We start from the raw sequence: 27,575 nt of genomic DNA, 5'->3' as shown, positions 1-27,575 counted from the left end.
ACGAATGATAGGGAAGTAGGAAGACACAAGTATTTAACAACATCCTTGATTTATTTCTTCCTTATACAGTATTATTCTTCTCTTATATCTTATTTCTTACGAATATCTGTTTCATATACATTTACTTGTATACAAATCATCTGTAGTAAGCTGAACCGTACTTCTCTTAAAACAATCATAATGCTATAGAGATGAAAATCTGGGGAAAAATTGGCACAGAACAGATTCATTTCTGTGATAAGTACATATATATTCGATGAAGCAAAAGTTCAACGACCCCCTAACAAAGATCACTGACCTTGAACTTGATTTGGTCCCACGATAAATTCCCTTCTATTCTCTTGTCGCATTTGCCAACGTTTGGTTTACTTTATCATTGCTCTTTTGGCAAAGATAATATCAATATTCCCAAAATATCAATGACGTACATTCCCCAGTTTTTCTAGTTTCACGCGAGGCAGATCAATGTTTTGCCCTCGTTCATTTTGTCCTGAACTTTATCACTGGCTGTGGACTTTTCTGCTTGGCCGCTTATTACCGCACAAACAAACGTCAATCCAACCCCTATCACGGCGCTATAGAAAGCCCAGCCTGGAACATAAAACGTTCTTTACCCTTTTGCTTGACAATAAATTAATTAAGCAATGAAAATAAGAGACGTCCCCTATTCTGTTCTATTCGTTTCATTTTATCTCTTAATTTATGTTACTCTTATATGTTATTGTTATTTTCATGTTAAATTTCTTAATGTTGCTTAGTGTGGGCAACAATTACAAAGATAAAATCCATGAATCTTTTTAAGTCCAGTTTTATGCAAAGGATTTAATCTACAGCATCTTGATTGCCCGCATAAAAAGTCAAAGTGTCTTGGGAATGTAAAGAATTGTAAACACTTTTACTACCTAGAGAGCATTCAGCGAGATAGAAAGCGTTAGCTTCCGGTCCACAGATCCTTTGAACCCTTTCTGCTCCCCAGCCGGCGGGATACAAGATCATCCCCAGTAAATAAAATATTCCTGTTGGCAAGAAGCGAAGTAGCATTAGAAACTTAGAGAGTTACAAGCTGTTTGCAAAATTGAAGTGTCACGTTGAAATATTACCAGCAATAACCTGCGCAACACCAGCCAGGTTGAAGATGCTCTTTCTGCCGATGCTTTGCATGCAGCAGCCAACCAAAGCTGCCACCACTGTCATCGACATAATCGCCAAACCAAGAGACAGGAAGAAGTAAGAAGCTTTCCAGCAGTCTGGAAATACGCTGGAATCTGTGGCGAAGCCGTCCAAGTTGAAATTTGCACAGTGAGTCTTCTTCCCGTGTAGCCTGATGCAACGATTGAAAATTCCGACTGTTGGCACGTAAAACTCTGTCCCATTCTCTAACGATCAAAAGAAAAAACAGGAAAAAAGACTTTAATCCTTCGTCTAATATAGTTCTCTGTTTAGGAACGAACGAATGATGGATAAATTGTACAAGAAGTATCAACGAGAAGGTGATGGGGTCTCATCGAAGTAGACACGAGTCATTAATATTCCAAGCAACGTTAAGAACTTCTTTGAATATATCCCACCCTTCGACCGCATACTAACGACGTACGGATTAAATAAGAGAAAATAGTTACTCGTGTCTTTTATCTGAGGTCCGATGAGCCATTTTGGAGTGATGAGCCCCGATAAAACTGCCATTAACGCCGCCAGGGACAGGAGCGTCCACAGCAAACTACGACTAGTGACTATCACATAGCACATGCTGCCGTTCAATTGTGGATCTATGCCATCCTTCAAGCTCTAATCTCCTCCTGCAACATTTTTCCCTCTTACAATTATGACCGGCCCATGAAGAAAGGCAATATTTATTAAAAGAACCAATTCATGGCAAGACATAACGACATAAGTTTCTACCGCTTCAGCTATCGATCTTCAACATCACGGTTCATGATTAAAATACATCCTGCTAAATACAACGTCAGAATTTTGAGCGACTGTGTATTTACAGCGACTGCCGTTCTTCATAGTTGGACAGTATCAATTATTAAGTGAACCCATAGGTAATGCGGCTCTTCTCAGAGTCAAAGCACTGGAAATAGTTATACTACCAAAGTTTTATACAAATTAGGATAGGAAGCTTAATAGAGAAAGATGAAGAATTATAAAGAAATAAGGAGATTCATCGCTGATCAATTTCTAACAGGTAATTTCTCATTTTTACTTGTGCGACGATCCAACACTGTGAGCGCACTTGGTGCAAATTGGATCAAAGTCGATCGTGTTATAAGGCAAGTTTGAAAAGATGATTCGTGGACACCCTTATCGCGATTCAGTCGGCGTCAGGGGTCAACGATTCGGCGATCAGGCCCAAAGACTTTCGGGTAACTGCGCAAGAATAAATGCCACTCACATATATTTCGGGGAAACGTTACGTATGGCCCTTTTCCCGCGAACCAAAGAACAGGCCGGCATTAAAAGCGAAGAGTCGCAAGCTCAGCCATACGCATCTTTTTCTCGTTTCTTTTCTCTCGCGTTACCGGTTCCGATTTTTTATTCTGATTTCGTGAGAATCGTAAAGCCGTGCCCGCCTAACAAAGCATCCTTTTCTTCCGACCCCTCGTAAAACGACGAGCATGTTTGCGCGCTGATTCGAATCGACTTCGATCGGAGAAAAGGGCAAGAAGAGGTTTCTTCGAGCTGCCACGGGATCGTTATATTGGAATTCTCGGTTTGTTTCAGTTCGACGACCGCTTGACAACTCTTCCGGCACATCCTATTTCGAATGTTTCTCGTTGGATATGTCATTAGAAAAAAGAAATCTTTGTAGTAAAACTGTCAAGAAATAGTTTGTAAGATTTAAAACTGGTAATTTCAACTTCGAAGACCGAGAAGATTCACGTAAGACACTGCATGATTGATTATGGCCAATAAGAAACACTAATTGAAAATGTATGAAAATGATCGTATGGAACAAAATTACATTAAAAATGTGCTACTTGTCAAAGTATGGTATTAAAACCACATCATAAAATCAATACGGAATGATCGAATCGCTTATCGAGCAATCCAATATTACGAAGAAAAATTCTCATGGTAAAGGGCGAAGCAATTTTTCTTCACTCTATGAATACATTTAAACTTGTTAGGAAATCTGATTCCACTCGACAAAGGCTTTTCGTGTTTTAATGTGACCAAGAACCAAGGCTAGAAAGATCGATCGGAAACCTGCCCCTCCCTCAGAACTGACCTATTTTGCTTTCTAACTTTAGATCGACCTAAGTTTGGGACCTGTGGATGATTTAGTGGGCGGTGGCCCTTCGTTGTTGAACGTATGCTGTTCTCCGCGACCCTTGAGATTTTTGATCCCCTTTAAACCCGCAAACTTAATCGCTTTCATTCCTCAGCGCCAGATGAGCGATTCTCTTTGATGTAGCCGAAACGTGGCGAATCAGTAGGCCACGATGTGACGCGTTCTTTGTATGGAAAAAGATGTCTTGGTGGTTGGCTCCATTCTCTGGGCTATTCTTTTATTCGTGCGTCGGAAGACACAGAATTTTGAGAAGCGAACAACAACTCGCATACATAATTCGAAAACCATATAAGGAGAGAATTCTAGGACTCGGTAGCGACGTAATGAATTTTTATGATCTTTTTCTTCTACGAGTAAACATACGATTTGTCATGATTCGCGATCTTCGCATCGAAAGATAGAATAAATAACACAGATTTTTCTGTCGTAAAAATTAAAACAGCTGATATTTATACATCTACATTGATAGAATAACAGTTTGAAGAGGACAAATAGTGAAAGGAAAGAGACGCCGAGTAATAATCGCGTTGCTTCGCCCTGCGGAGTAACGTGGGGAAGCAGCGATGTTTAATTAAATTCGTTTCACGCTGTACATCTGCCAGTTTTATTTTTATCATTTCTTGCGCGCGACCTCCTCTAAAAGCACTCAAGAGGCCGGGTTTACTTAGGATCGCCCCTTAATCGCTGTTTGTATTTATACTGTCTTCGAGTTTCGCGTCGGATTTAATGAATCCCTAACACCGGAAACACGTTGATTCACCGCGGCATAGAAACTCGTGACCTCACGGAGCAGCGGGATTGCTCCAACTTGTTTCAACATCGAACATCTGCCGTAGTTGTAAAAAACATGTGGCATTAATACAACCTCTCCTTCTTTCGTTATTAGGTATCTGCTGTTATGATGTTGAAAATGTTTAGCATCCGCCACGTGACATTAATAAACCGCGGTTTGGCTTGCAGCCATTCGAAGTTCGGAGAAGAACGGACGAGATAAGACCGATCAGAGCTTGCATGTAGACCGCCAGTCGTTCGACGGACAACTTCTCTTATTTTTTATTTCTTTTTTTCCACTTTAATCGTTGCGTTCATTGTTGTGGGTTGCCACGCCTTTAGCGAATGCAGTAGGGCTCCATTGTCTCGACGTGAGTCCCCTTTGCTGAATTAATTTTCCATGTTTAATTCGTTGGAAAGGATCAGGCTAAAGCATTGGGCCTGTAAACTAGGTGGAACGAAATTCTAGTCGATCGACCGGCCACGTTTCTGATCGAATTATAACACGTTCGCTAACCAGCCACACGTGCTTCGCAATTAATTTACATTTAGTTCTATGCTTCAACTTGATCTCACACAGCTATGTACGATGTATGGTATTTCAATATAGTTGATATACAAGATGAACAAGAAATTGACGTACCAGAAGTTAACGTAAAATACATAAAGATACGTGTTACGTAAGTTTTACAAACGAGTTGTAACGTGAACCCCTCGAACACGTTGGTAGACCCAAGGAAAAATTATGAAATGTTGAATATCGTGAAGAATTATCAAATATATTATACAAAGGTACAAGAAACGAAACATGATCTATAGTGGGCATTTGCTTCAATCGACTGTGATCGCGAACGTGTTAAAATTCTATAGAATTACCAGAGGAAACAACGTTAGAAGTCTCAGTTCAATTTCAGTTTACTCAGGTAAAGCAAAGTGATGAATTAGTAGAGATGAATAAGATCTCCGCAACATTGGTGAGCTTCTTCCTCGCCTCGCGCATCGCGGAATGCGATATCTTTCCTTTTCTCTCTGCTCGTGGCCCTGGACGAGAGGCTCCGACCATTAGTCATCCAGCAATGGGTCCTCTGTCCGGCAGCTCGTTATCAGAAAGGCGTAAGTCGACGGCCAGTGCGAACTTAACACTCGTAAATTCAAATCACACGTTTCCGGCCCGTGGACGTTGCTTTACGAGCATTCTTTATCCACGAGAAACCGGCGGAATCTATAATCTTCTATTTTTAAAAATATCCTCGTAAGAAACACGAATCTTCTGCGTCTTTCCTATCTTCTAGTTTCTCGCGTGTAATCATAAATTGTGAACTTGTCGTAAACATTTTCCATCGCCAAACGTTACTCGCTGTTTTATAGTTTACCATATGAAATCCATTGAGAGATTAGCACGTTAACAAGTTCTGCGAAATTTGAAACAATCGAACGTTTTGATTACAGAAACACGAGACACCTACACGTTGCATAATCCAGCGACGACGTAGACCATCTGCAAGGCAGCTGTTGGACAGGTGCTCCCTTACTTCTCCACTCTCTTGTTTTCGTCCCCTCTTACCATCGACAGATCCTCCCAGGCTCACCTTCTTCTTCTCCCTCTTCTTCGTTCTCTTCTTCTGCTGCCTCTCGTTTCATCTTTTTCTTTTACCTGCATCCTCCTGGCATGCACACTGTCGATTTTATCCAACAGTAATTTATCGTGATTTCAGCCGATCGCGTTCGATTAAACATTTTGGAGAAACGATTCCGCGAAGCCTCGCTGCAATTTCTCCAAAAATCGTATTCCAGATATTCTGACATCGTTTACGTTCACGATTCAACAATTTGTTCGCTTCGAACAGAATGTAAAATGGAGTATCGATTTTTGTCCATCGAAGAGATGTTTTATTCATTCTCGAAGATTCAGTGGAATGTGCCATAAGATAAATTGCATATGTTCATGCAAGGTTATATCTTTGTGAACACAACCAGAGAAATGGAACTTACTCAGAGATTATGTTTCGATATATGTAATACACATAGAACGAAGAACCGATTATGTGTCCTGAGCAAAATTGAACACACAGCCTTTAAAACAGAACAATTTTTTTTAAACTGGCCCAGACGACTTTACTTTTTCTTTTCTTTTTGAGAAGTTAGAAGGTTTAGTTTACTAGATGACGTGGAAAAAAGTTGTAATAAAAGTGTAATTGGTCGGAATCTCGAAGAAAGGAATAAAGGTCACTTTTACAATTTTTCTGTCTGAGCCTGTAATGAAAATTTAAAGAACGCACTTTGTAGATTCGTTTCAGTCACATACATGCTGAATCGGTTGATATGGACGAATATAAGAATCTGTACATAGATTTTAGGTCGCCGAAAATCGCCAAGGCTGTGATTAAATTTTCATCCTGGGCTAAAACATTGTAAAAAGCGACGTTTGCTTTTTTCTTCGCGATTTCAATAAACTGCAATTTTTCCAGAAATTTGCTTGCGCTCTATCTAGCAAACTATTGCTTCCAATTTCAAAAGAGAAAAATAAAATCAAGTCGTTTGGTGGAATTGTAAAAAGGTAATTCTGTCTTAAGCAGTATACGTTCACGTTTGCTCATTACCGTACACTGTACATGTTTCGCGCGTTCCCTCTTCCATTTCGTCGATTTTTAATTCAAGGTTTCGTCGATAGCGGATTGCCAAGCTGAATTCCCTTTTGTTCACAGGCAGATTTACAGTTCCGTAGAACGATTTGCGTTCCTGGAACAGCCACGCCTATTACCATGAATCTCTTTCGAAAAGGCTACGGCATTCCACGTCCGATGTATCCTTTATAAAAAAAAAAAAAAAAGTACGAAGTGTTGCCTGTATTGTAACGTTCTCATCGGTATTCTTCCACTATTCGACTAAATTAATCGTCGTTAATCTTGAAACCTCGTCCAACCACTGTCCTCCCTTTCTCATTGACTTCTATTGATTTCAATTCGATTACATCGAACCAAAAGAATCGTTGCATAATTCACACGCTGGCCATTCACGCGTGCTATGGTTACCGGATGTTCGAGCAGTTCGTTTTGCCGAATGTAAAGGGTTAAAGATCAATGATCGACGCGTATCAGAACGATCAACAGGAAGTGTACACGGAGTCGGCGATATTACTTCCGAGGCGAAATCCTATTTACCACGGCGCAGCGATAACAGTTCGATGCTAGGCGCCTTTCCAGTGGAACGACCGCCAGGATAATTAAGGTACCACGAGCAAGACGACCAACTGAACGGTGATTTCCAGCGCATCTAGCTAGGCCCGGCAATTAAGATAATCGCCGATCGCGCGCTCCGACTACGCGTCTCCCTGGTCACGCTGTCCTCTTCGTGGATATCGATACCTGGAATTCTTTTGGAACTTTTATTCCACCATCCATCCACATCCATATATTTTTATCCATCGATTTTTCATCGATATCGTCGTTGTCTGTCGCGGTTGATGGAAACACAGGTAGATTTGAAATTAATCCAGTGACGTGGCCAGACGTGTGCAAGACAAATAGAATACAAGTGAAACATGGTTAGCTCTATGACAAGATACCACCGTATTGGCAAAGTTTGAAAGACGTTTCAGGATGTGTATAAAAATTAGAACATGTGCTTCGCAGAGTTTATAACACGAAATATTTAGATAACCAGCTATTTCTTAGCTCCAACGTAAATTCACAGAAACAAAATATACGTATCTAAGCAGGAATTTCGAACCTCGCATCAAAGTCTCAACAAATTCAGATTAAATTCCAATGTTAATGTAACGCTTCGTATTCCATTTCTTTCTTACTCTCATCGTACGATTTTACAAACATTAGTATAGTATATAAATATAATACTAACGATATTTGATACGTTTCATGTTCGCGATCAAACAAATTCTCGTTTCTCCAAACTATCCAAAGCTTATCAACCGCTGAAAGATCCAAGATACCAATCGTATACATATTTCTACCGAAAAGCTTCGTTTGATTTTCTGTTTCCCTTTCGATCGAGTTTCCATTAACTTTCTGCTCGCAACACGCGGAAGGTTCGCTTAGAATGTTGGTAACACGTCCAGTAAAAGATGTTAGAATAAAGATGCTGCTCATGCGTCTATTTTTCTCGCGGCTGACGCTTTTCATTCCCTCTCGCACCCAGTTCCCATCTTTCCTGCCCTTCCTTCTTCCCTCCTCTCTTCCCATTTGTTCCTGCTAGCCCCGGCTGGTTCGAGACCAGCATAGCCAGTCGCTGTGTCATCGAGCCTCGATACATCATAAATATAAATTGATTTCTGGATACGTGTTGGTACTGTTGGTACAAATGGGACTGCGTGCGAGCCGCACACGCGTCCGCGAAAGTCGTTGGTTGGCATACACGCGCGGGCTATAGCTACGTTTCGGAATCTTAATGCGCCGCGAAGGAACACGAACGCCAAAAATGACGAATGACTTGTCACAACGAATTTCGCAACGTCCGATCTACCGACTAACTCGTCACTTTTTATCGATCTACTCCTTCTTGTGATTCTTCCACTTTTTCTTCTTTTTTTTTTTTTCTATCGTTATTTTTCGGGGGACAACGTATTTAGTATAGCGAGGCTAGATTTTCATTTTCGAGCGATTTTTTTTCCTGCACGTTGTTACAGCGTGAATACGCCGCGCAGGAACAGGAAACGATGCGCACGTGGAGACAAAATAAATGGACCTCGTCGTTATTAACGTGTGTGACAGTCGTGTGTCGAATGTATAGGTCGTGTAAATCCTAAGACGTCAACAGGCTTGCGTTGAAGTACCTCCCACGCTGTATAATCAAATAACAAGAGCACACAGCTCGTCGCATCTTTGTAACGACGAATCATCTCACGCAAGTTGATATTTGTTTCTTGAAAATTGAATATTAATCGCGTGCTTGTAGGATAAAATTATGGGATTAATAGAAAGCATGATCGCTGTCTTTCGTATTATACGAGCATACTGAGAGGGCAGTCGGCGCGCGTTAATTTTTATCTACCGTAAGTAAGTTCGCGAGTTTCTCCGTATAATCTAATGAACTGCTGAAACTGGCGGCAAAATTCGCTCGTCTGTATCATACTTAAACGCATCTCTCTGAGTAATATAATTTATTAAATTGCAATAGGCGCGCAATAATCACAGCTTGCCTCGGTGGAAGTCGCAAGTGGGCATTTCCTGAAGATCGCGATAAACCCGTCTGCGCAAAGTGCTATGAACTCGGGCAACTCTAGATAAATCTAAACGAATCGCGTGATAAACCTCACTGTGCGCATCGAAATATTTAAAAACCGACAGATACTTTAAATTCTCCTCTCCTTTCTTCTTCCTTTCTTTCTTTTTTTTTTCATTGTTTTTTCTTATGGAGGAATGCATATATAGTATATATATATATATATAAACGAGGAGTAGGAAACTGTCGGAAGGAAACGCAAGTTCTGTCCCCAAGGTATCTTTCTGTGGACCTTCGTATAGCTTCTGATTCCCTGGAAACGCATTAACGAGCGATTACGAATCCATTCCAGATCGTTGAGATTGCCACGGGGGCTCGTTTTCTCGGTAGAAGCCGCCAACAACGCTGCTTGCATCAGAGCAGCCGGTTGGAAGATTAGAATGCACCGTGCATTCGCTTTTCGAACGACTTGCACGCGCGTTGCCATCACCACGAACAGAGCCACGAGCAGAGTCCTCGACGAGCCTCAGGATCACTCTCGGTTTCTTGTTGTTCGAACAACGTTCTGGATGAGAGCTTCCAGCAAATTCAAATATTCCCATCGCCAGAGTCTTTCAAAGAGATTTCTCAAGGAAAAAACGTATAATTCAGGGACCGGACTTAAATTCACGAAACTCGAATCTTCGACTTCGTCGGGTCTGGAAACTGTGGAAACCTGGACTTTGATCTTTATACGCAGTTCTTACGTTCGTACATTGTTCCTTTAATCGTTGTTTTAAAGCGAATCTTCATCGAAAGGCCATACGAATAACGTACCGATCTATCAAGCCTATCTGTTTGGCTCATCCAATGGAACTACTTATAACAGCGATCTAATTGTTGTAGCGTACATCAGCCTGCTTTGTCGGGTAGAATATATAGAGATTAATGATCTTTTAATAGTTAACCCTTAACTCTTTGTAATTTTGAAGCAGATATAAGAGCTACATAGTAACTAGCCTGTGATATTTACGCATCGACAGAGAATCGAAAGCCGCAGAGCGCAGAAAATGCATATGGTACGATAAAAACAAGTAGAATATCCAAGTTACAGATGAAACAAATTTCTCTTTTGATTCTGTTTGTTTAACACTAACCTCACCAGGTCCGGTCGAGTAACCGGTTTCAAAATTTAATTTAAAATTGGTCACTCGTTGTTATTTCTTTCGTTCGTTTAACTCTACGTGAATTCTCATATTAATAAAAATTGAGAAATTGATTAATCAGATAAGAACGAAAATCGTGATGGTAAAAATACGAATTCTCATAAAGAGTCTGGTGACGACGACTCGCGGCCACTTCGGAACAGGAATGTATATTGACTTTCTTTTTCCTGAATTTATCATTAGAAAGCAACTCGAGCAAACTCTATTGGAAATTTTTGCAAGTATATCAAGAAAATTCGCCAGTGACCGAAGGTTAACGATAAACGTCGGTATTATCAACCAGACGACTGATTTATCGTGTTAGTCAATTAGCGACCTAATTGACGTATCGTCACGAGCCTTAATTAAGAATTATCATGAAAATCCATTTGCGTGTGACCCAGTTTAAGACCGAGAACGACAACGCGTTATCTGCCGACAGAAATCGGGGTACTCCCCTTTGTTCGTGCAGCTCCTCCTCGGACACGAGTCGCCCGCATTCCTCTGTTAGGTACGTACCAGGAAAAAAAGCGGCCAGAGCCCTCCTCTTGGAGGGGAAAAAAAAAAGAAAAAGAAGGAAGAAAGAAAAGGTGAATTTACAGGCAAGCGTGGCCGTAATGTAGTCAAGCCTGCCAGTTCAAAGCGAGCTCGCGTACGAAGACGCGATTCGATTCACGCTTTGAAGCGTGTACTTACAAAGAGCTGCAGGATGTTGCGCCGCTTGCAATTATTTTCTGCCTCTCGTTACTCTATTTTCAACCTTATTACTCTATTTTAAAGCCGCTATAACATTTCTTAACGTACTGGTGGCGACGATCAGCGATGTGTCTACCGATCCCTCCAACGATCTGACTTTCCATAAATTTCTCAATTATTCGAATAAAATCCACGTAACGATAGAATTACATAGTTAGAAACGAACGTCGTATTTTCATAGATATTATCGAATTATAGATTGCTTTGAAACGTTTCGTTTTAATATTTCGTACGATTTTACTATCTGCTGTATATTCCGCGCATTTTATGGATCAAGCGTTGCAAAGGCCGAAGATATCCAAAGAGCTAGGAACGCGACGACGAAATCCGACGACTGTTGGCTGTTATCTGTTTTTGGTTCGCTCGCTTGTTAAGTAAATCGAAAACGGGGATGAGAAATATTTAAGACTCAATGAAATAGAAAGACAGCTGTCTCAGTTCGTGTGTCGCGCATCCATGCTTATACGTGTACTTAACTCAAATTCATTCAAGCAGAGTGATATCATCTTCATTGGAGAAACCTCAGCTGATGTGTCGTGCGTCTCTGTATTTATACGTGTAATTTAAAACCATTGAGACGTAGCCATGTTTGGTATCTCATTGGTATATCATCGAAGAAGCTGTCAGCAACGCGAACCTACGTATATATCAATGCATAAAATTCTTACGAAAAATCACGATTCCTCGTTCGAATCGTTTCAATATCGCTACTGTTGAATTCAATATATAGCTTCTAGTATTTCTAAAAACGCTACGTACCTTGAATTCGAGTTAAATACCGGTGCACGCTCGATCAAATCTACACAGTGTCCCAAGTTTAGACGGCTAAAGAAAATGATATTATACAGGGTGGTTGGTAACTGGTGGTACTTGTGGCAAGAAGTCGAAAATATAGAATACAAATTTTTTTTTTTTATTTTTCCATCGAGACAACGATCTACAGTGAGATCCGTTATAACGAGACGCGATAAAGTGCACGCGTACCGAGCGAAAATTCAAAGTCGATTTTCTCGAAAACAAAGTCTCGAACGAAAAATTTTTATTCTATATTTTCGACTTCTTTTTTCGCGTAGAATCACCCCCTTTCCGCTTGTATCACCAGTTACTAACCATCCTGTATAAACGTAAGTGTTGTATTAGATTGTGCGAAATGTTTCTTTCGTTTTATAAGGAAATAAGAGATTTTCTGTTTTATATTGGTTTATTGAATTATGCACGAACATAATAATAGAAATAGAACGAAATGGGTCATACTGCCTAATTCAATAAAATAACATAAAACACTTTTCGGACAACCCAATACCGTAATGTACAAACTCCTAGTAAAAATGTTATAGCAGAAATATGAAACCTGAAAGCAATAGACGAACATTATCACGAAAGGCGAATTGGTCGGAGAGGGCGCGTTATTATTTGGTCCGCGAGATCGCCAGATCTTGCAACATTACGGATTTTTATCCGCAGGGAACAGTGAAAGCGATTGTGTATCGTACAAGAGTCGATTGGCGACAAGAACTAATAGAAAGGATTGATGGCGCATTCGTTGATCTAAAACAAGACAAACATGAAATTCGGAGAGTTACAAACTCAATTTCCGTACGATGCGAAGCTTATGCTCGAAAAGGGGGATGGCATTTTGAAATGGACGCATAAATCAACTTTCTTTTCGGTGTAATAAGACGTTTGAGGGCATATGTTCGCGTTTCATCTTTTTCTTCTTTCTACTCGTGCAACGTGTTTTGGTGAAGCTTGATCGTTTGAACTTGCTACGCTCTGTGTACAGGGTGTCTCGTTTTAATCGTCGTTGAAAAGTATTTCAAAGTGAAACTTATCTTGTTTCGAGGAAAAGTTTTCCGCCACGGTGAGAAATCTTATCTAGGCGAACGTGTTTTGAGGATCTCGAAGCAACCTTTGTTTCTTCAAATGGAACTATACATATTTTTATATACCACTCGATGTATCTTTTAATTTTTTCTACAAGAAAGTATCAAGGTACTTGGAACATGGTTAGTTCGAAAGATGTTCTGTCTTTAATTTTGTAAAACTTATCGTATGAAAGACGAGGAAGGATAACGTAGTGCTTTTATATTCATGTTCTTTGCTTGTCTTTCGTACACTCGATTCGATAGAATTCACATTCAGCTATCTTTTAGATTAGGCGTTTTCGGATACAGATACTTCGATACCTTTTTGTAGAGAATTAAGAACTGCATCGTATAAAAAGAGAACGTATAGTTCCATTTAAGAAAACTACAGATCACCTTGAAATCTCTACATAGATCAAATTTGTGTCCATCGCAACACGATTCCTCCGAAACGAAATAAGTTTTATTTCAAAACTCTTTTGAGAGTAATCCTCCTCGTGTCGATTAAAATGAGACACCCTCTGTAAACCTAAAAATTATTAAAATCAGTCGCTTTAATCGTTTTGTTATTAAATCATTGTACCGTGTGGCACTGCTGAAAACGTTGCACTGGTCGTTCGTCTCTCAAGTCGCGAATACCATCAGAGTTTGATTGGGAGGCGCGTGAAATGCAATTTGCAAACGAGCCGTATATTTACCCACACGTATACGACGATACACGATTGATGACCAGAGTACATATTTTCTTCCTATATATATATATCGATGACGCATCTCTGTGTACTCACAGAAGCCGGTTCGAATAAACGCGCGAGCACGTACACTCGAGTGTGTATCAACGTTGAGACTGTTGAGACACGCGTGTCCACGCTTGCCAGGGTAATATCGAAATACTATCGCTTCCCACGCGAGAAGGAGCCTCGATTCTGTCTAAACGGCGCCCCTGCGTCCGCCTGTATTCACGTGCGTGCGTAAAAGCTGCCTTATTGGGAAGCTTTAATGGCTAGACCACGGCCAAGAGTACGTCGAGCATACTTTATGCCATCGACCATATTTGTCCTACGATTCATATCGTGACAGCGAAAACGGATTCGGTAACGAGTCCCTTTCGTGAGCTTTCGCAACAGCTCTCTCGATCGTTCTAACGGTTCGATATCGTTTCGTGCTCTTAATGGTATAGAAGATTATGCAGCGTGCTCTCATCGAGAATTAGCTTCCAGAGGAATTTCTATCGTCGTCATTCTCTATTCCAGCGTCTCATTTTGCGAAATTCTGATGTTAGTTCGTTGCCACTGGACAGTTGAGTTGTCCGAAAAGTGTCTTTCTCTCGCAAACGTGTTTTTTACAACAGTGCACCTTCGTACAAACGTGAAACCAAGTCTGTGAAATGTCGCGGTGTTCGTCTCAACAGAGCAAGATGGATCGTACGTAATTCGACAAAATAATATAAAACAAAAACGTTGTGCGTCTATAATTTCCTCATGAAACGAAAGAAACTTTTTGGATATCCTAATAAAATGGTAATTAAATTGACGCATATGGAATATCGTTTGTTCCGAGTTTCAAGCTGGTTTATCCCGTCGCGGAAAATTATTAGGACCGTGTTAAGGAAGCAGACATTTATTACAAATTGTATCGAATCGAGAAGTACTTTTAATGGGGAAGAATTTAGACGGAAAGCTCGCACGAGGAAAAATTTCTGTCACACTTTTTTGCGATTTATCGGGGCGTCTCGCTTTACAAAGAAATTCCCATGTTAATAATAATTTCAATCTTTTGATAACAGGCAACGACTACTAGGGTTTGGTGCACGTATGATATCATTCGTTTCTTCTTAGAGATAACTTCGTTTAGCGAGCTTGCAGCTAAGAATTCCAACATTTTGCACGTTTACTAATTCGACGATTTAGCGAATCGAATGGCAAAGACTGTATCTTTGTGAGAACATGTCCCTGTCTCGGAGGAGGCGTTATTACATCATAGAAATACCTTTGCGGACTGTTTCGTTCAGCACGTAATAACTGTCATAGTCGATTGCAGTATAGTATGGTCGAGAGACACGGTCCTCGTGGTCCAGAATCCCCGTGGTTTACCAGATCGTAACCAGATCTTTGAATTTCGAGGTTTACTATTACGATGGCACGCCGTCTGCTAAGACGTTCGCTAAGATCTTCGTGATACTTTTCTTCTTTCGATAAGCATAAACGTATGGTAATATTTTTTGAAAAGGTGAATCTATCGAAACAACGAATATTTGGACCGAAGAAACCATAATTTGAAAGCGAGACCCGCGACGCTTTTCGTTCCTCGATAAGCAAATCGTAATTTTGTAAAAAAATTAGAGTATCGAATCGAAAAAGATTTGAAACTAGAAAACTACAATTTTATAAGCGAACAGAGGCATCGAGACGCCGAAGATTTAAAAGCAAGAGAGTGGAATTTTTGCCGGAAAGGCGGCGGTATCGAGCCAAGAAGGGTCCGACGCGAAGAAACTGCACTTTAACGAAAAAGATTACACAGGTTTCTGTGCGGTATTTGACACTACTGTTACGCGAAACATCCTCGCTATCTCGTTTCACTGACAGTCGAACGCGCCGTCCAACTGCTTACGAAGTAATTTAACCGTTCCGCTATGGTGATTTAAAAAAATTGAACTTGAGAAACAGGGGGACGCAGCCGCAGACGGGCAAAAAACGAATGACCGAGGCGATTAATTAATCGTTGTCCTGTCGCTTTCGTTTAAGCGTAATTCGTCTCAATTTAACGGTCTGCTGTTCCTCAAAATAAATTCATTAAGAAAAACGATACTCGACCGATTACACGCCGAATACGTAATTTGGAAAATTAAAAGCGCTTTTGGATCGTGATTTTTTTTCTCTTTTTTTCTGTGAAATTGCGATCAGGATAATGATTTCGTCGCGTCAGGATAATGATCTCGAAGCTGTTGCGCGCGATAGAGCAAAAAGAAAAAACGGGAGGGAAGAGCCGAAACCACCCTACGATGCATAATTCATGGTGGTAGGTCTGGCTTTATGGCACACCCTGATGCCTGATGATGTAAACAGTCGTAAATTAATGCAATTGGCGAGAGCTGGTTCACGTGTGTGGTAGAAAGAGAGAAATGAAGGGATAGATACATTAACATCGCGTTCGGTGAACTTCGCGCTTCCACACTTGGCAAATTCAAAGATTGCACAGCTTCCACGCGCCTGCACCGCTCTCTGCGCTCTATCCTCCGCTTCCGGTACGTAATTGGTCCCATTAAAGAGACGCAACGACTCGTTAAAGAAAACATTAGCGACAAGTAACAGAATATTGGTGAAATTGTTTATGTCATTTGAATATTTTAATTTCCGAGGGCTGTACTTATTTTAATCGAACCCTTCAGAAGCCACATCGATCAGGAAAGTACAGGGAAATGATGCTACAAACACTGTTTCTTATTTTTAATTTACGTTAAAATTTACCATTTTCTTGTGGCATTTTTAAACTTATGGAACTTGTGGAATTAAACTCATTGGTTTCTGGAGAATCGAATATCGATCGTGTATTTATGTAATGAAATTAAGCAATGATCAGAAACGTATACAACGCTCTGCTTTTTAAATTTACGCCAGAATTCGCTATTACTCGTGTCATCTTTTCGCGATGAATGAACCTGCGCATCTGAATTTTTGTTTCTTGAGAGTCGAATATCAATCGAGTATTTACATAACGAAATTAAATAAGCGATAAGAAGCAGAGTCGATCAATTTATCTTCCGAGAGGCTCGATTGTAAGACCGTTTGACTGTCTAAGGTATAAGTCAAAGAAAAAGGTAGATTACTCATCCACGACCCTATTATCTACAAAACCTGCAGAACAACCTCAAGACACGTAGCAGTCTTAGACACGGTCCACGCAAATCGCATTCGAGCACATCTTCTAAGAGTCATCCGTATCGTCGATAGTGTTCGCATTGTATTTCAATATCTTATCTTGTATTTGTTATTTATCACGATGTAACATCAAGGACCCGAATTTACCGAGTTTTACAAGTTCGAAAAATGTATTATATTTTATCATATCGTGAATGTATTATTCGCGAGAATTTAATTCAAGAACCAAACCGAGATTTCCAATTTCTATACAGCCAGGTTGCAGTCAGATTATGCGAGTCAAAGAATCAAACTTGTTCGAAAGATTATTAAGTTCTTATTACAATTTTGATATAAGAAGATGTATATACTTCACTTATGCCGGTTCTACCATCAATTTTGACTACGAAACAAGTATGTACACATATATAAATATATAATTACCAGTTTCCTATCGTTTTCCTATGAAAAGTGTTCGAACAGTTTTATATCATATCGTATAACAAATTACAAGTAACGATCGTATTAAACGAAATCTGGTGTGAAAATAGTTAAAGCATTTCCAAGTTGGCCGAGGGGCTGTACCAATCGTTTCGCGTCCAAAGCAAAGTCAATTGCATTTGGCTTTAAGGGATCGCGTGTCATTCGAGATCCGACTATCAATGGGTCCGTTTTGCATCGCAAAGGACTCGCTCGTTCTATTGTTCGCCTCTCTCGATAATTCAGCTCCAACAGAGTGTAAAGGGAATAAATATTCAATTACCGGACACGTATCATCCACTTTTGTCCTCGGCTATGCAAAGTCGCGTGAATTTCAATGAAACGAAAATCCAAACGAATAAATCTCACGGCAATTTCACTCACCTCCGATCCGTTTCCTGCCCAACGTAAAGCTTGATAATGACGAACGTTCGCACTCGGTTACTAGAGGAAATAGATATTAGTCAGTGGCTATTCGTGGTCGAGAACGGAACTGTCAAGCGGCCGTTTCTCCTGTCAAAGGCCTCGCGTAGTCGACGCTTTTTTCCTGGACACGGAGCTACGCGGTCAAAGCGCCGAGCTGAACTGAACCCGAGGCGGCTCGCGATCGCCGCTATAACGCGTGGCGATCGTGAACGCAGACCTGTTTGTTGGTGGGACGCGGGGCCTCCTCGTGTTATTTACTTTATTACGCTACTCGTTGCGAGGTTCGGGGAAATATACCGTCGAAAGGGAGTGAAATTCTAGCGGATTTTCTACGATCCGCAGTTCTTGTATCTACGGCGAACAGGCTCGTGATAAGAATGAACAGATTCTCCGAATCTTTAGGTAATAATACTTTGATTTTAAAGCATCTTTGAATCTTCCTAGTCGGAAGCTAAACTCGCTTGATCTACGTTAGTGGAGACGATATTATAAAAACGATATAGATTTCCTATCGATCCTTGGAATCCAAGTGTCTTGATACTCACGAACGATATAATTATGCAAATTTAATAACTTGCATCGCACGATAGATAAAAAAAAAAGTGGGACAATTCGATAAGCAATTGTAATTAACGAGGACTGTTAATGACAAAAGAGCACTTCTCGTGATTAATATCCTGTGCATATTTCGAAACGAGTACAAGACATTATCGTGATCAGCCTTTTAACGAAAGCCTGGCGTTTACGAACCTAATCACATAAAATCGTGATACAGGCCATTAAGCATGATGTCAGTGCCGCTTTCCACAGTTTCCATTACATCGCGCTACCAGAAATCGCTCGATACTTTCGTCCACGAGGCTTTTCATCGTTTTCCATCCACCGAGGGTGTCGTCCTGGCATCCTTTCGGCGTCCGATTACAACCACCATGGGGTGGATGGTTTATGAGAGGGTATTCTATAGCCTTATGGGGCTTAAAGGCGCCAGCATTTATGGATTTACCGCCTGGTGTAACGTTTCGTCGTTTCGTCGTTCGGAGAATAATAAACAAAACACTTAACTATAGCGTGATATTTTATGGTTAAATATTGAGACAAAACGCTTCGATAGACGAAATATGATCCACTCTGTGTTGATCGTAATATCGTTTTAGCTATAGAAAGTAATCCATCGCCTTTGAATAATTTTCGAAATATAAATATCCTTTCGCTCTATATATTTTAGGATTTTACCATATCGATCTTAATATTTCTAAAACGCGGTGTAAACTCAATTTCGAAACGCGTCAACAAATAATTTTTGTTGTTCGATTAATAGTAAGAAAACTGTGCTTGGTCGAAGAGCAAGATTGATAAATAAATGACAAATTTCTGTACAGAAAGACACTGAATTAATTTCTACGTTTAGCTTCACAACTATTGAAACTATATATTATTTGTTGTACTACAGACGTACGTTTGTTAAGCTTCCAAAAAATTCGACGTTCACTTGCTGGTGGCTTTGACAGCAGTTGGTTTTAACCTGGCTAACAAAAATCGTGTTAAGAATTCTACGAAATAAAGTCATGGTAGATAAGAGGAGCAAATACACCGCTTCTGCTCGAGATAAAGCGTCGTCGATCGCAGGTAAATATCTCAATATTTATATTTATCTTTAGCAAATATATCGTTACATGGTTACATTAATAGGCGACACAGCAAGGAATTTGCATGAAAATTTTGTAAGCGAATTTTTAAAACACGCGCACGAGTATAACGTACATCCCTTGCCTAGAATTATAGTAAGCGTTTCCTTAAACTTCCCTAACTTAATCATAGTTTCTTAATAAGATCAAGTGCACCTTTTAACAATAAATTATCTCGAAAACAGCAGAATCTTGCGGATTTTCGTGTCTCCAATAGTTTATCGGCAACATACGAAAAGTAATCGCCTCTAAATTCGAATCAAAATCCAAATAGCTGTAAATCTTCATCGTAATTTGAATATTTTAAGACTCGAGGACGACGGATCGCCAATTTTTCATGTAACTTACCCAAATAGAAAACTCGTGACGCCAGTGAAAATTGAAAGCAAAGATAAGTATCTTCTAAAACGAAATTTTCTTCGTAATAGAATTAAATAATCTACGGATAATTATGCAAATTAATAATTTTACAAACGTAACTGTAAAAGAACTAAACTTAAACAACCATCCACTAAATATTATAGCAAATATTCTGCTTTGGATATCTCATATATTTTTACATACTATGCACATTCCGTGCAGTTTGGCATTTTTGAATCTCTCGTAGACGCATAAAAATCCGCAGTTCAGAAGTTGAAATTCTCAACGCGAGGATTGATTGTAATTTTAATAAATATTAAAAAAAAAAAACAAGGAAGTTGAAATAAGCGCACGTCCTTGAATTCATTTTTACTTTGTTACACGCCGTGAAGTATCCATCTGCTTATTAGATGCACTGAATTCTACGATGCAGAAATACAATACTATCACAGTATTGAAGTAAACCAAACGATTATTCGCTTACATTTCACGTATCACGTTTACGTTCGTCAAAGAAATGATCGAACATTTTCATAGATTGCCAAATTGCAATATAAACGCGTTCGGTGTTATGCAAATTGCGGAAATGGTGACAAATATCGGATGCGTGCAAGATTTGAATTTAGACATGAATCCAAACACGCAAGAAAATTATCATTTGCTTTGCACGCCTGGAGGAAGGCAAGTATTAGGTCGTCCGAAAAGTTTCTTTCGTTTTATAAGGAAATAATAGACGCACAATGTTTTCTGTTTTATATTGGTTTATTGAATTATGCAGGAACATAATAATAGAAATAGAACGAAATGGATCATACTGAATAATTCAATAAAATAATATAAAACAGAAATTGTTATTCATTTTATTATCATCTTATAAAACGACAGAAACTTTTCGGGCAACCTAATAATTTATAAAGTGACGTGTCCAGAATTCACTCTGACAGATAATCGTGTTTAGCTTGAAATATTTGTCACTGAGGCTGTGCAAAATAAGCGATAATGGCATGAGGAAAATTGCGCACGAATTACGATATCGTGACCCACCGAATAATCCCAAATTAATTATTCTAAATCTGGCAAATAATCATATAACGAAAGATGGTGCAGGCGATCTGGGGAAAATGCTTCGAACGAACAGGTAACTTAATCTTATTTCTATATTCCTCTATTCTTCTTCTTCGTTTTGCGGCTTGTACTGGAACAAGAATTGCATCTTGGACGCCTTTGATGGTATTTTGCGATTGCACGTGAATTTGCAAGTGTCGTTTGATCGAATGCAAGCCACGTGTAGTATATCGTTGTGGAAACTTCACGAAAATATGAAATTTCGTATCCGAAAAAAGATAATATCGGTACCAGCGTGTTCTCCTGATACAGAGGCCCAATTTTGACCCAAAACTTTTTGTCCATTCTCGAGAAATTCCGTGTGGAAAAATTTGTCAAAATATGGGAGAACCTTCCGTCTGAATTATGTTCTCCCGATGGAAAAACGGGAAGTTGGCCCAACAATTCTTCCTGAAACTCAAGATATACGAATTTGCGTCAAAAAATATAAATCAAAATAATTCAAAACGAGACGACACGCGAATGCGTGTATATACTTAGCTTATTTATCTTACTTACATTGATTTTTCTACTTGCTCCTTCACAGATCTTCCAAATTGCAGAATTTAATAGATTTCTTAATAACTTTCCTTATATTTACTTATCTGAGGCTGAAGGACGTGAAATAACAAGCAATATAAATATTTCTCACATTTTATTTAATTACATAGCTTTAATTACGTATTTTTGTATATAAAGTATAGTACCTTTATATTTGCAGGTCTTTGAGGTGTCTTGTTTTATTTGGAAACAGGATATGCGATGAAGGCGCGTCTTTAATATTACAGGAGCTCAAAATGTACATAAAAATGCGTATAAATTGTTCCAATAACTCAAAGTATAGAATTATTGCATTTCAATAATTCTAAGTATATTCATTATAGCATTCTAATACTACTGAAATGTTTGTCGTTGTACAAAATTATTTTAATCGGTATTATAACAGATTAATATGTAAATTTACTCGACGTACTTAATTCATAAAATTAGAATTGCCTTGATGCACGAAGAAATTGTCGAGCTGCGTCGTAGAAAGTTCGCTGAACTGTCGTTAATGGACGAATGGGTAATCATCAGAAATTTATCTAGAACGTCCCTTCTTCTCGGATGAAATTCACAGTTTCGTTCAATTACTAAAAATTACGAAAACTTAGATGGAGAAGAAGAAGGACGAGGAAATTGACAAAAGTATAAACGACGAATCATTGAGGAAGAACGCGAAATCTCGAACACGTCAGAGCCTTACAAGACGATCTAAAAAATGTAACTCGCACAAATTACAAGTATAACAGAACGTTGATTAATATTCTTAATTAATTAATTAATCGATTAATGGAGAATTTCGGGGGAAAGAACGGAGTACGAATAGAAAGTGGACGAAATCGTTACATTTTTATTGAGAATTGTTTATTTCTATGTTTAATATTAATATTTAAAGACAGTCAGAAATAAATGATCGTCTCTGACATAGGAATAAAGTCATTCTATATCTTTAACAACATTTCTAATAATTTTAATCAATGTTCTACTTTTGTTACTTATTCTAACTGAATAGAATAAAATATATTTGTAGATCTTCAGGAATCTTCGATCAAAACGAAGGAAGAAAGAATTTCACTTGCAGATTCAGAATCTATACAAGTAATAACTACAGATTTATAAAAAATTGTTTGGTTTTACAGCTATCGAGGATATCATTTTTTTCTTTTTTTTTTTTTTTTTTAATGGATAATATCCATTGTTTTACATGTTTTACAGAAAATCAGAACGACACTGGGACATGAAACGTGTCATCCTCATAGGAAAGAAAGCTTTCCGACGAATGGAGAGATGATGGCGACAGGAAATTTGAAATTGCAGTACATAGATTTAAGCTGTGATTATTACTTTCGATTTATTAATATATTAGATAATTAATAGATTACGTATTTTATGGAAATTCATGTTTCTACGAGGCTGACTAGAGCCTAAATAAATTATCAATTATTTTTATCTTATACGTACATATTTGCATATTATATGAATATTCTGCGCATTTTGTGCATCTCTAAAATTTCCAGAAATGCATAAACATCCACGACTGAATAATACAAATTCTAAAGTAAGATCTTTCCTATCTAGACAATCATTTAACGACAAATATCTTACAAGAATTGATAGATTGTCTCTATTATCAGAATTATATGTTACTTGGAGACAGGAGCAAAGGCCTTTTGTACGTCCTCGTCGAGGTAATGAAACCTACTGCGCCTGAAATGAATTAATTCCTCTTACCGTAATAAATCTATATCTCAAGGGTGAGGATATTAAAGAGAAAGGCGGCGAAAATTGGAATACGTTCGATCAACTTTTACGACAAAGACAAAGCGGAAAACGTCTAACGAATGATGCTTTTCGACAATTCGTGTCACAGGAAAGCCAGATCCTTCGACAAAATATCAGTCTGTCGTCCACGTAATTACAATGCACCGATAGATGCGCCGAGGATCTTCGTGAAAATGAAATTAAACAAACGAAGGCTAAGCAGGAAATTACTTTATCCACTGACTATTATAGCGAGAATTGTTTTCGTTTTTGCTACTACGCAATTATTGTTCCATAAGTTGGTAATAAATGTCTAAAATAATTTAATTATAAAATATTCAATAGTAATAAATTAATTCATCAAATTTATGTATCAATAATTTATAATAACGAGGTGTCGTTGATATAACTAAAAATTGTAACACCATTTTCAATAGTCTTTGAAAGTGATTAATTGTTCTAACACGAATAAAATTACTATATTTCTAAAGTGTCGCTTATTCTTTTTTATTCGTTAATAATAACAAGCAAGAACGGAAGTTCCAGAGACTCATATTTAGCAAATTAATCAAACGATATGGTGCTGTTTTTCTTCAGATATAATAATTACGACGACAATGAGTAAAAATATTTTGTCAATCGAAACTTATCGGAAAAGGGTACAAAGATTGTAGAAGAAAAAATGAAGTGGAATTAATCGTAAGGAAAAATGAAATGGCGTGATCCGTGTCGCACGAAAGCTCTTATCGCTTCAACTTTTAACCTCTTATGCGACAGCGAGATCAGGGTTGTACGCACTATACTCTTGGTGGAATCACTAGTTTTGCCGTGTTGCAGTTTGCAACAATGTTATTTCATATCGCTGCCGCAGCAATGCTAACGAACATCGCGGTTATGGACATCTACTCGTTCCATGAACTGCCGACTAACATTGTGGACATGCAATTACTATCGGACGAGGTAAAACCTAGAAAATTTAACATTTTTTGAAATTCCTCTATCATAATCAGTTTACATTATTTGGCCATTTCTATTGTTCTTTATATTGACAACGATACAAGTTTAATACTGTCCACAATTTATTACATAAACATATATTGCTAAGTAAATGAATGTAATATACAACGAATGGAAGGAAAAAGACTAAACGGTTTTGTTGAAGCAACAATCATATTTAATTTAGAAAACAGTGCGTAATGTTCCAGCCATACCTTTTATTTATTTTTTTACACAAACGAATGCAGGAAGTGCAGTGAAGTCGATGACAATATCAGTATCCGGAAACAAGTGAGCACGAATGACCTCTGGTGTGTGTCGAAACATGCGTAACATTGTCGAGTGTGACACCGTAATTAGTTTTTGATATATTTCTCATAATTGTTGGTTTTGATTTTATTTGAATATACAGAACTGTTTCGTGAAAACTAATGCTTTGTGGTGAACACTGTCGGGTAGCGAAAACAACTTGTTCTCTTCGAGAAAGAAACGAAACGATTCGAGTCTCGTTTGCCATAACCAACAATTTTAGCACATACTAGTGGCTCCATCTATTGGAAACCGCGTAGCCCATTGTTATCGACAGTGAAGTTAAATTGTTAGTGGACTTTATCTACTAGCGCCATCTCTTTGAAAAGCGTTGAAACTGTTTGTACATCATTATCGACAGCGAAGTAAATTATTGGAATTAAAAAAAAAACTGTTTTTAAGCTTGCATTTTGAAGTTAAAATGAAAAATTATTTTCCGCACAGTATATTCATATAATTACAATACGATTGAAAGTTCAAAATGTATGAACACTTGTTCAAGAGTCCTCTACACCGTATCTTCGTATACGGGACACTAAAGCGAGGAGAACCCAACCACAATTTGATCCAAGATGTTGCAAATGGATACGCAAAGTTCTTGGGACTTGGAAGAACCGTTGTTCCGTATCCACTAATAATTGCCACTCATTATAATATACCATTTTTGTTGAAGAAACCTGGCTTTGGTCACGTGAGTATTGCATGAGTTCGATATTATCAACTTAGATAATGTTATTGTCCAACTAGTTTCACCGAATTGTTTATAAGCGGCAACGTCTACCGCCCGTTGTCATAGGCGCAGTTTTTTCTCAAAGAACATTATTATTTATCAAATTTATATTAGATCGAATGAAATATCTCTTATTTGTGAGTTACTAAATTCATTCATTAAACTGAGTTTGTATTTTGTTGTCCTAGCATTAGTGTTGTTACTAACTTGAGGCTGTGCTTTGAATTTTAATATCTGTTATTAAAAAATTAACATTAATTGTCAATGTTTGATGTTTGAATTAAGCTTGTAAGTTACTTCAAATGAAAAATTACATGTAAAATTAATTCACCTACCTTTTTCTATTTCCTTATAAACAGCATGTATTTGGTGAAGTATACGATGTCGACACGAAAATGTTAAAAAAGTTAGACGAATTAGAAGAACATCCAACGTTTTACGAACGATCAGAGGAAGATTTGTTGATTGCTCCAGAAGGCAAGGCCAAATCGAGCGATAATTTTGAAGAGGTAGATATTGTTTCTTCTCAACTATTGTTCCTGTTCAAAATTAACATCCTATTACTTCCTTTTAAATAAAAAGTCTAAAGGAAAACAAAGGAAATATATGTATCTCTTTTACTATAATTTAAAAACACAAAAGGCTAAAGTATGCTGCACCAATTAATATACGCAATTGTTATTAAATTAATCTGCTCAATTTATTATCAAACTTGTTCTCAGATCAGTACCTTGACAAAGGTCTGGATATATTTTTTACCAAGGTTCAGGGCGTCCTTGTTGGAGAATCCCATGTACAGCTCGTACAGCAACGAGGGAAGTCACGGACTCAAATATTGCGAAAAGTATGCTCGCGATCCCTCGTACAATCACAGAAGCGAAGTTCAGTGATAGTTCATCCCCAAAATATATTTGTTTCCAGCGAGGAGAGTACAGTAAGGCCGGAAGACCTACTCTGATCAAGCTGTTTTGCATAATATGTTGTTAACCCCATCATCGCATGAACGCTTCAACTTCATGTTTGTTAATCGTGATAGTTAATAAAAGATTTTTCGTCGAATGAAAACCATTGAAATTTAATCCTCTGCAGTCTAATATGTCTTTTTACCATCAACAAGCAAGTTTCCTACTCAATCTTTTTTTTTCTTCGACATTTAAGACTCTAGAGGTTTAAATATTATCTCTCGTTAATTTCCATCGCAACGAGTTAACAAGCGCTATGTTCTCTCGCATAAAGTGAACCGACCGTTGAAAAAACATTTTGACAGTACATATAACAATGAAAAGTGTCTCCATAAATACCTATGTACAATCTCGAAAATATATCTTGTAATATATAATTACTATTTGCAAAAAACAGTTTTCCTTTTCTCTCCTTTTTTTTTTCTTTTTTATTATTCATTCCACAAAATCGGGCACGAGTATTGCGAGTTTCGTTAAAGATGTGTATATAATGAGAAATGAAACGAGAACAAGAAATATCATCGGAAACAAAGTTTCGTATATGTCAACTCTCTGGTTTCCTTCATTATTTATTATATCAAGTTCATTATTCGCCACTCTCTTTCTTTCGCGCACTCTTTCACTTCCTCTGTCATTCTATCGATTTCTCTCTGTTAACAGTCGCGATAAAATTATTTCAACTATTCTGTAACAAAAGGCAGGCGAAGTCCACGTTGCCCTGACAACGACGTCGTCGTCGGGCGACTTCATCTTTTTTCTCTCTCTCGACATTCGATTTTACTATTTTTACTGCATTAATAGACCACCAACCCTCACACTTTTTTCCAAAATTAGCCAAGACCTTTATTCTTGACTGTTTTGTCTGAATCGATTGATAAATCAGGGTTGGTAATCTTTAACACAATACGAAGTTGGTCGATCAGTTCGTTGATATTGAAAAAGCCAAATAATAGACAATTTTTTACAATTATTTGATACTAATATATATACAGTAGCTCATGATAATATTTGAATACTCATAGAAACCTTTTATACGTACATTATGTGTATTATATGAAATACTTTAAAATTTCATTAGCACTGTAATAAGATTCAATTATCATCATTAAATTGCAATTTGTATATATAATATGTATTTTGTCATATCTAATTATATGGAAATATTTGGAACAAATGTGGAACATAAAAGCTAATACACATTTAGTACAAGTATATATTTCGTAGAAATCACAAGAATATTTAAACAGACAATTATTTATTATATTAGTGGGAATTTTTAATACGTATTATACGTATGTCCAAATTTATTATTC

At 38.1% G+C, this 27,575-nt stretch overlaps 2 protein-coding genes and 1 long non-coding RNA gene across 9 annotated transcripts; 1 reads left to right on the top strand and 2 right to left on the bottom strand.

Annotated features, from left to right (window-relative positions):
* Positions 1-35: 35 nt before the first annotated feature.
* Positions 36-17,984, bottom strand: LOC117231603 (LHFPL tetraspan subfamily member 2a protein). 3 transcript variants are annotated; one of them, XM_033490199.1, is made up of 6 exons: positions 17,771-17,984; positions 1,620-1,796; positions 1,101-1,376; positions 903-1,016; positions 428-591; positions 36-349 (listed from the first exon to the last, which is right to left on the bottom strand). In XM_033490199.1, exons 2-5 carry the CDS (start codon positions 1,744-1,746, stop codon positions 449-451), a joined length of 660 nt encoding a protein of 219 aa, XP_033346090.1. In that variant the 5' UTR covers positions 1,747-1,796; positions 17,771-17,984; the 3' UTR covers positions 36-349; positions 428-448. The 3 variants fall into 3 exon arrangements, with proteins under 3 accessions (XP_033346090.1, XP_033346088.1, XP_033346089.1); XM_033490197.1 differs by having other exon boundaries at positions 36-591; positions 17,771-17,983; XM_033490198.1 differs by lacking the exon at positions 17,771-17,984 and adding an exon at positions 5,533-5,645 and having other exon boundaries at positions 36-591.
* Positions 17,985-22,741: 4,757 nt separating this feature from the next.
* On the bottom strand, positions 22,742-25,750 carry LOC117231584. Of its 2 annotated transcripts, none has more exons than XR_004492999.1 (2): positions 25,636-25,750; positions 22,742-23,211 (listed from the first exon to the last, which is right to left on the bottom strand). It is a non-coding gene; the product is annotated as an uncharacterized LOC117231584 (long non-coding RNA). The 2 variants fall into 2 exon arrangements; XR_004492998.1 differs by lacking the exon at positions 25,636-25,750 and adding an exon at positions 24,064-24,163.
* On the top strand, positions 24,072-26,656 carry LOC117231583 (putative gamma-glutamylcyclotransferase CG2811). Of its 4 annotated transcripts, XM_033490151.1 has the most exons (5): positions 24,072-24,225; positions 25,073-25,261; positions 25,660-25,809; positions 26,023-26,144; positions 26,222-26,656. In XM_033490151.1, exons 1-5 carry the CDS (start codon positions 24,112-24,114, stop codon positions 26,256-26,258), a joined length of 612 nt encoding a protein of 203 aa, XP_033346042.1. In that variant the 5' UTR covers positions 24,072-24,111; the 3' UTR covers positions 26,259-26,656. The 4 variants fall into 4 exon arrangements, with proteins under 4 accessions (XP_033346042.1, XP_033346041.1, XP_033346043.1 ...); XM_033490150.1 differs by having other exon boundaries at positions 24,073-24,225; positions 26,023-26,656; XM_033490152.1 differs by lacking the exon at positions 24,072-24,225 and adding an exon at positions 24,522-24,935 and having other exon boundaries at positions 25,015-25,261; positions 26,023-26,656.
* Positions 26,657-27,575: the final 919 nt, after the last annotated feature.

The sequence above is a fragment of the Bombus vosnesenskii genome, unplaced genomic scaffold, assembly GCF_011952255.1.
Source record: "Bombus vosnesenskii isolate JDL3184/JDL3185 unplaced genomic scaffold, Bvos_JDL3184-5_v1.1 scf7180000013273, whole genome shotgun sequence".
Lineage (NCBI taxonomy): Eukaryota > Metazoa > Arthropoda > Insecta > Hymenoptera > Apidae > Bombus > Bombus vosnesenskii.
The sequence above is the reverse complement of the archived record's forward strand: the minus strand, read 5'-3'. Positions and strand labels throughout refer to the sequence as shown.

Excerpts from the sequence above, each read along its gene's own strand:
- LOC117231603 (XM_033490199.1), bottom strand. The coding sequence starts at position 1,746 with ATGTGCTATGTGATAGTCACTAGTCGTAGTTTGCTGTGGACGCTCCTG. Across the intron at positions 1,377-1,619 it reads ACCTCAGATAAAAGACACGA|AGAATGGGACAGAGTTTTAC; the intron begins GTAACTATTTTC and ends TTTGATCGTTAG. Across the intron at positions 592-902 it reads TCTCGCTGAATGCTCTCTAG|GCTGGGCTTTCTATAGCGCC; the intron begins GTAGTAAAAGTG and ends TTTATGTTCCAG.
- LOC117231583 (XM_033490150.1), top strand. The coding sequence starts at position 24,112 with ATGTTATTTCATATCGCTGCCGCAGCAATGCTAACGAACATCGCGGTT. Across the intron at positions 24,226-25,072 it reads TGCAATTACTATCGGACGAG|AGTCCTCTACACCGTATCTT; the intron begins GTAAAACCTAGA and ends CACTTGTTCAAG. Across the intron at positions 25,262-25,659 it reads AGAAACCTGGCTTTGGTCAC|CATGTATTTGGTGAAGTATA; the intron begins GTGAGTATTGCA and ends CCTTATAAACAG.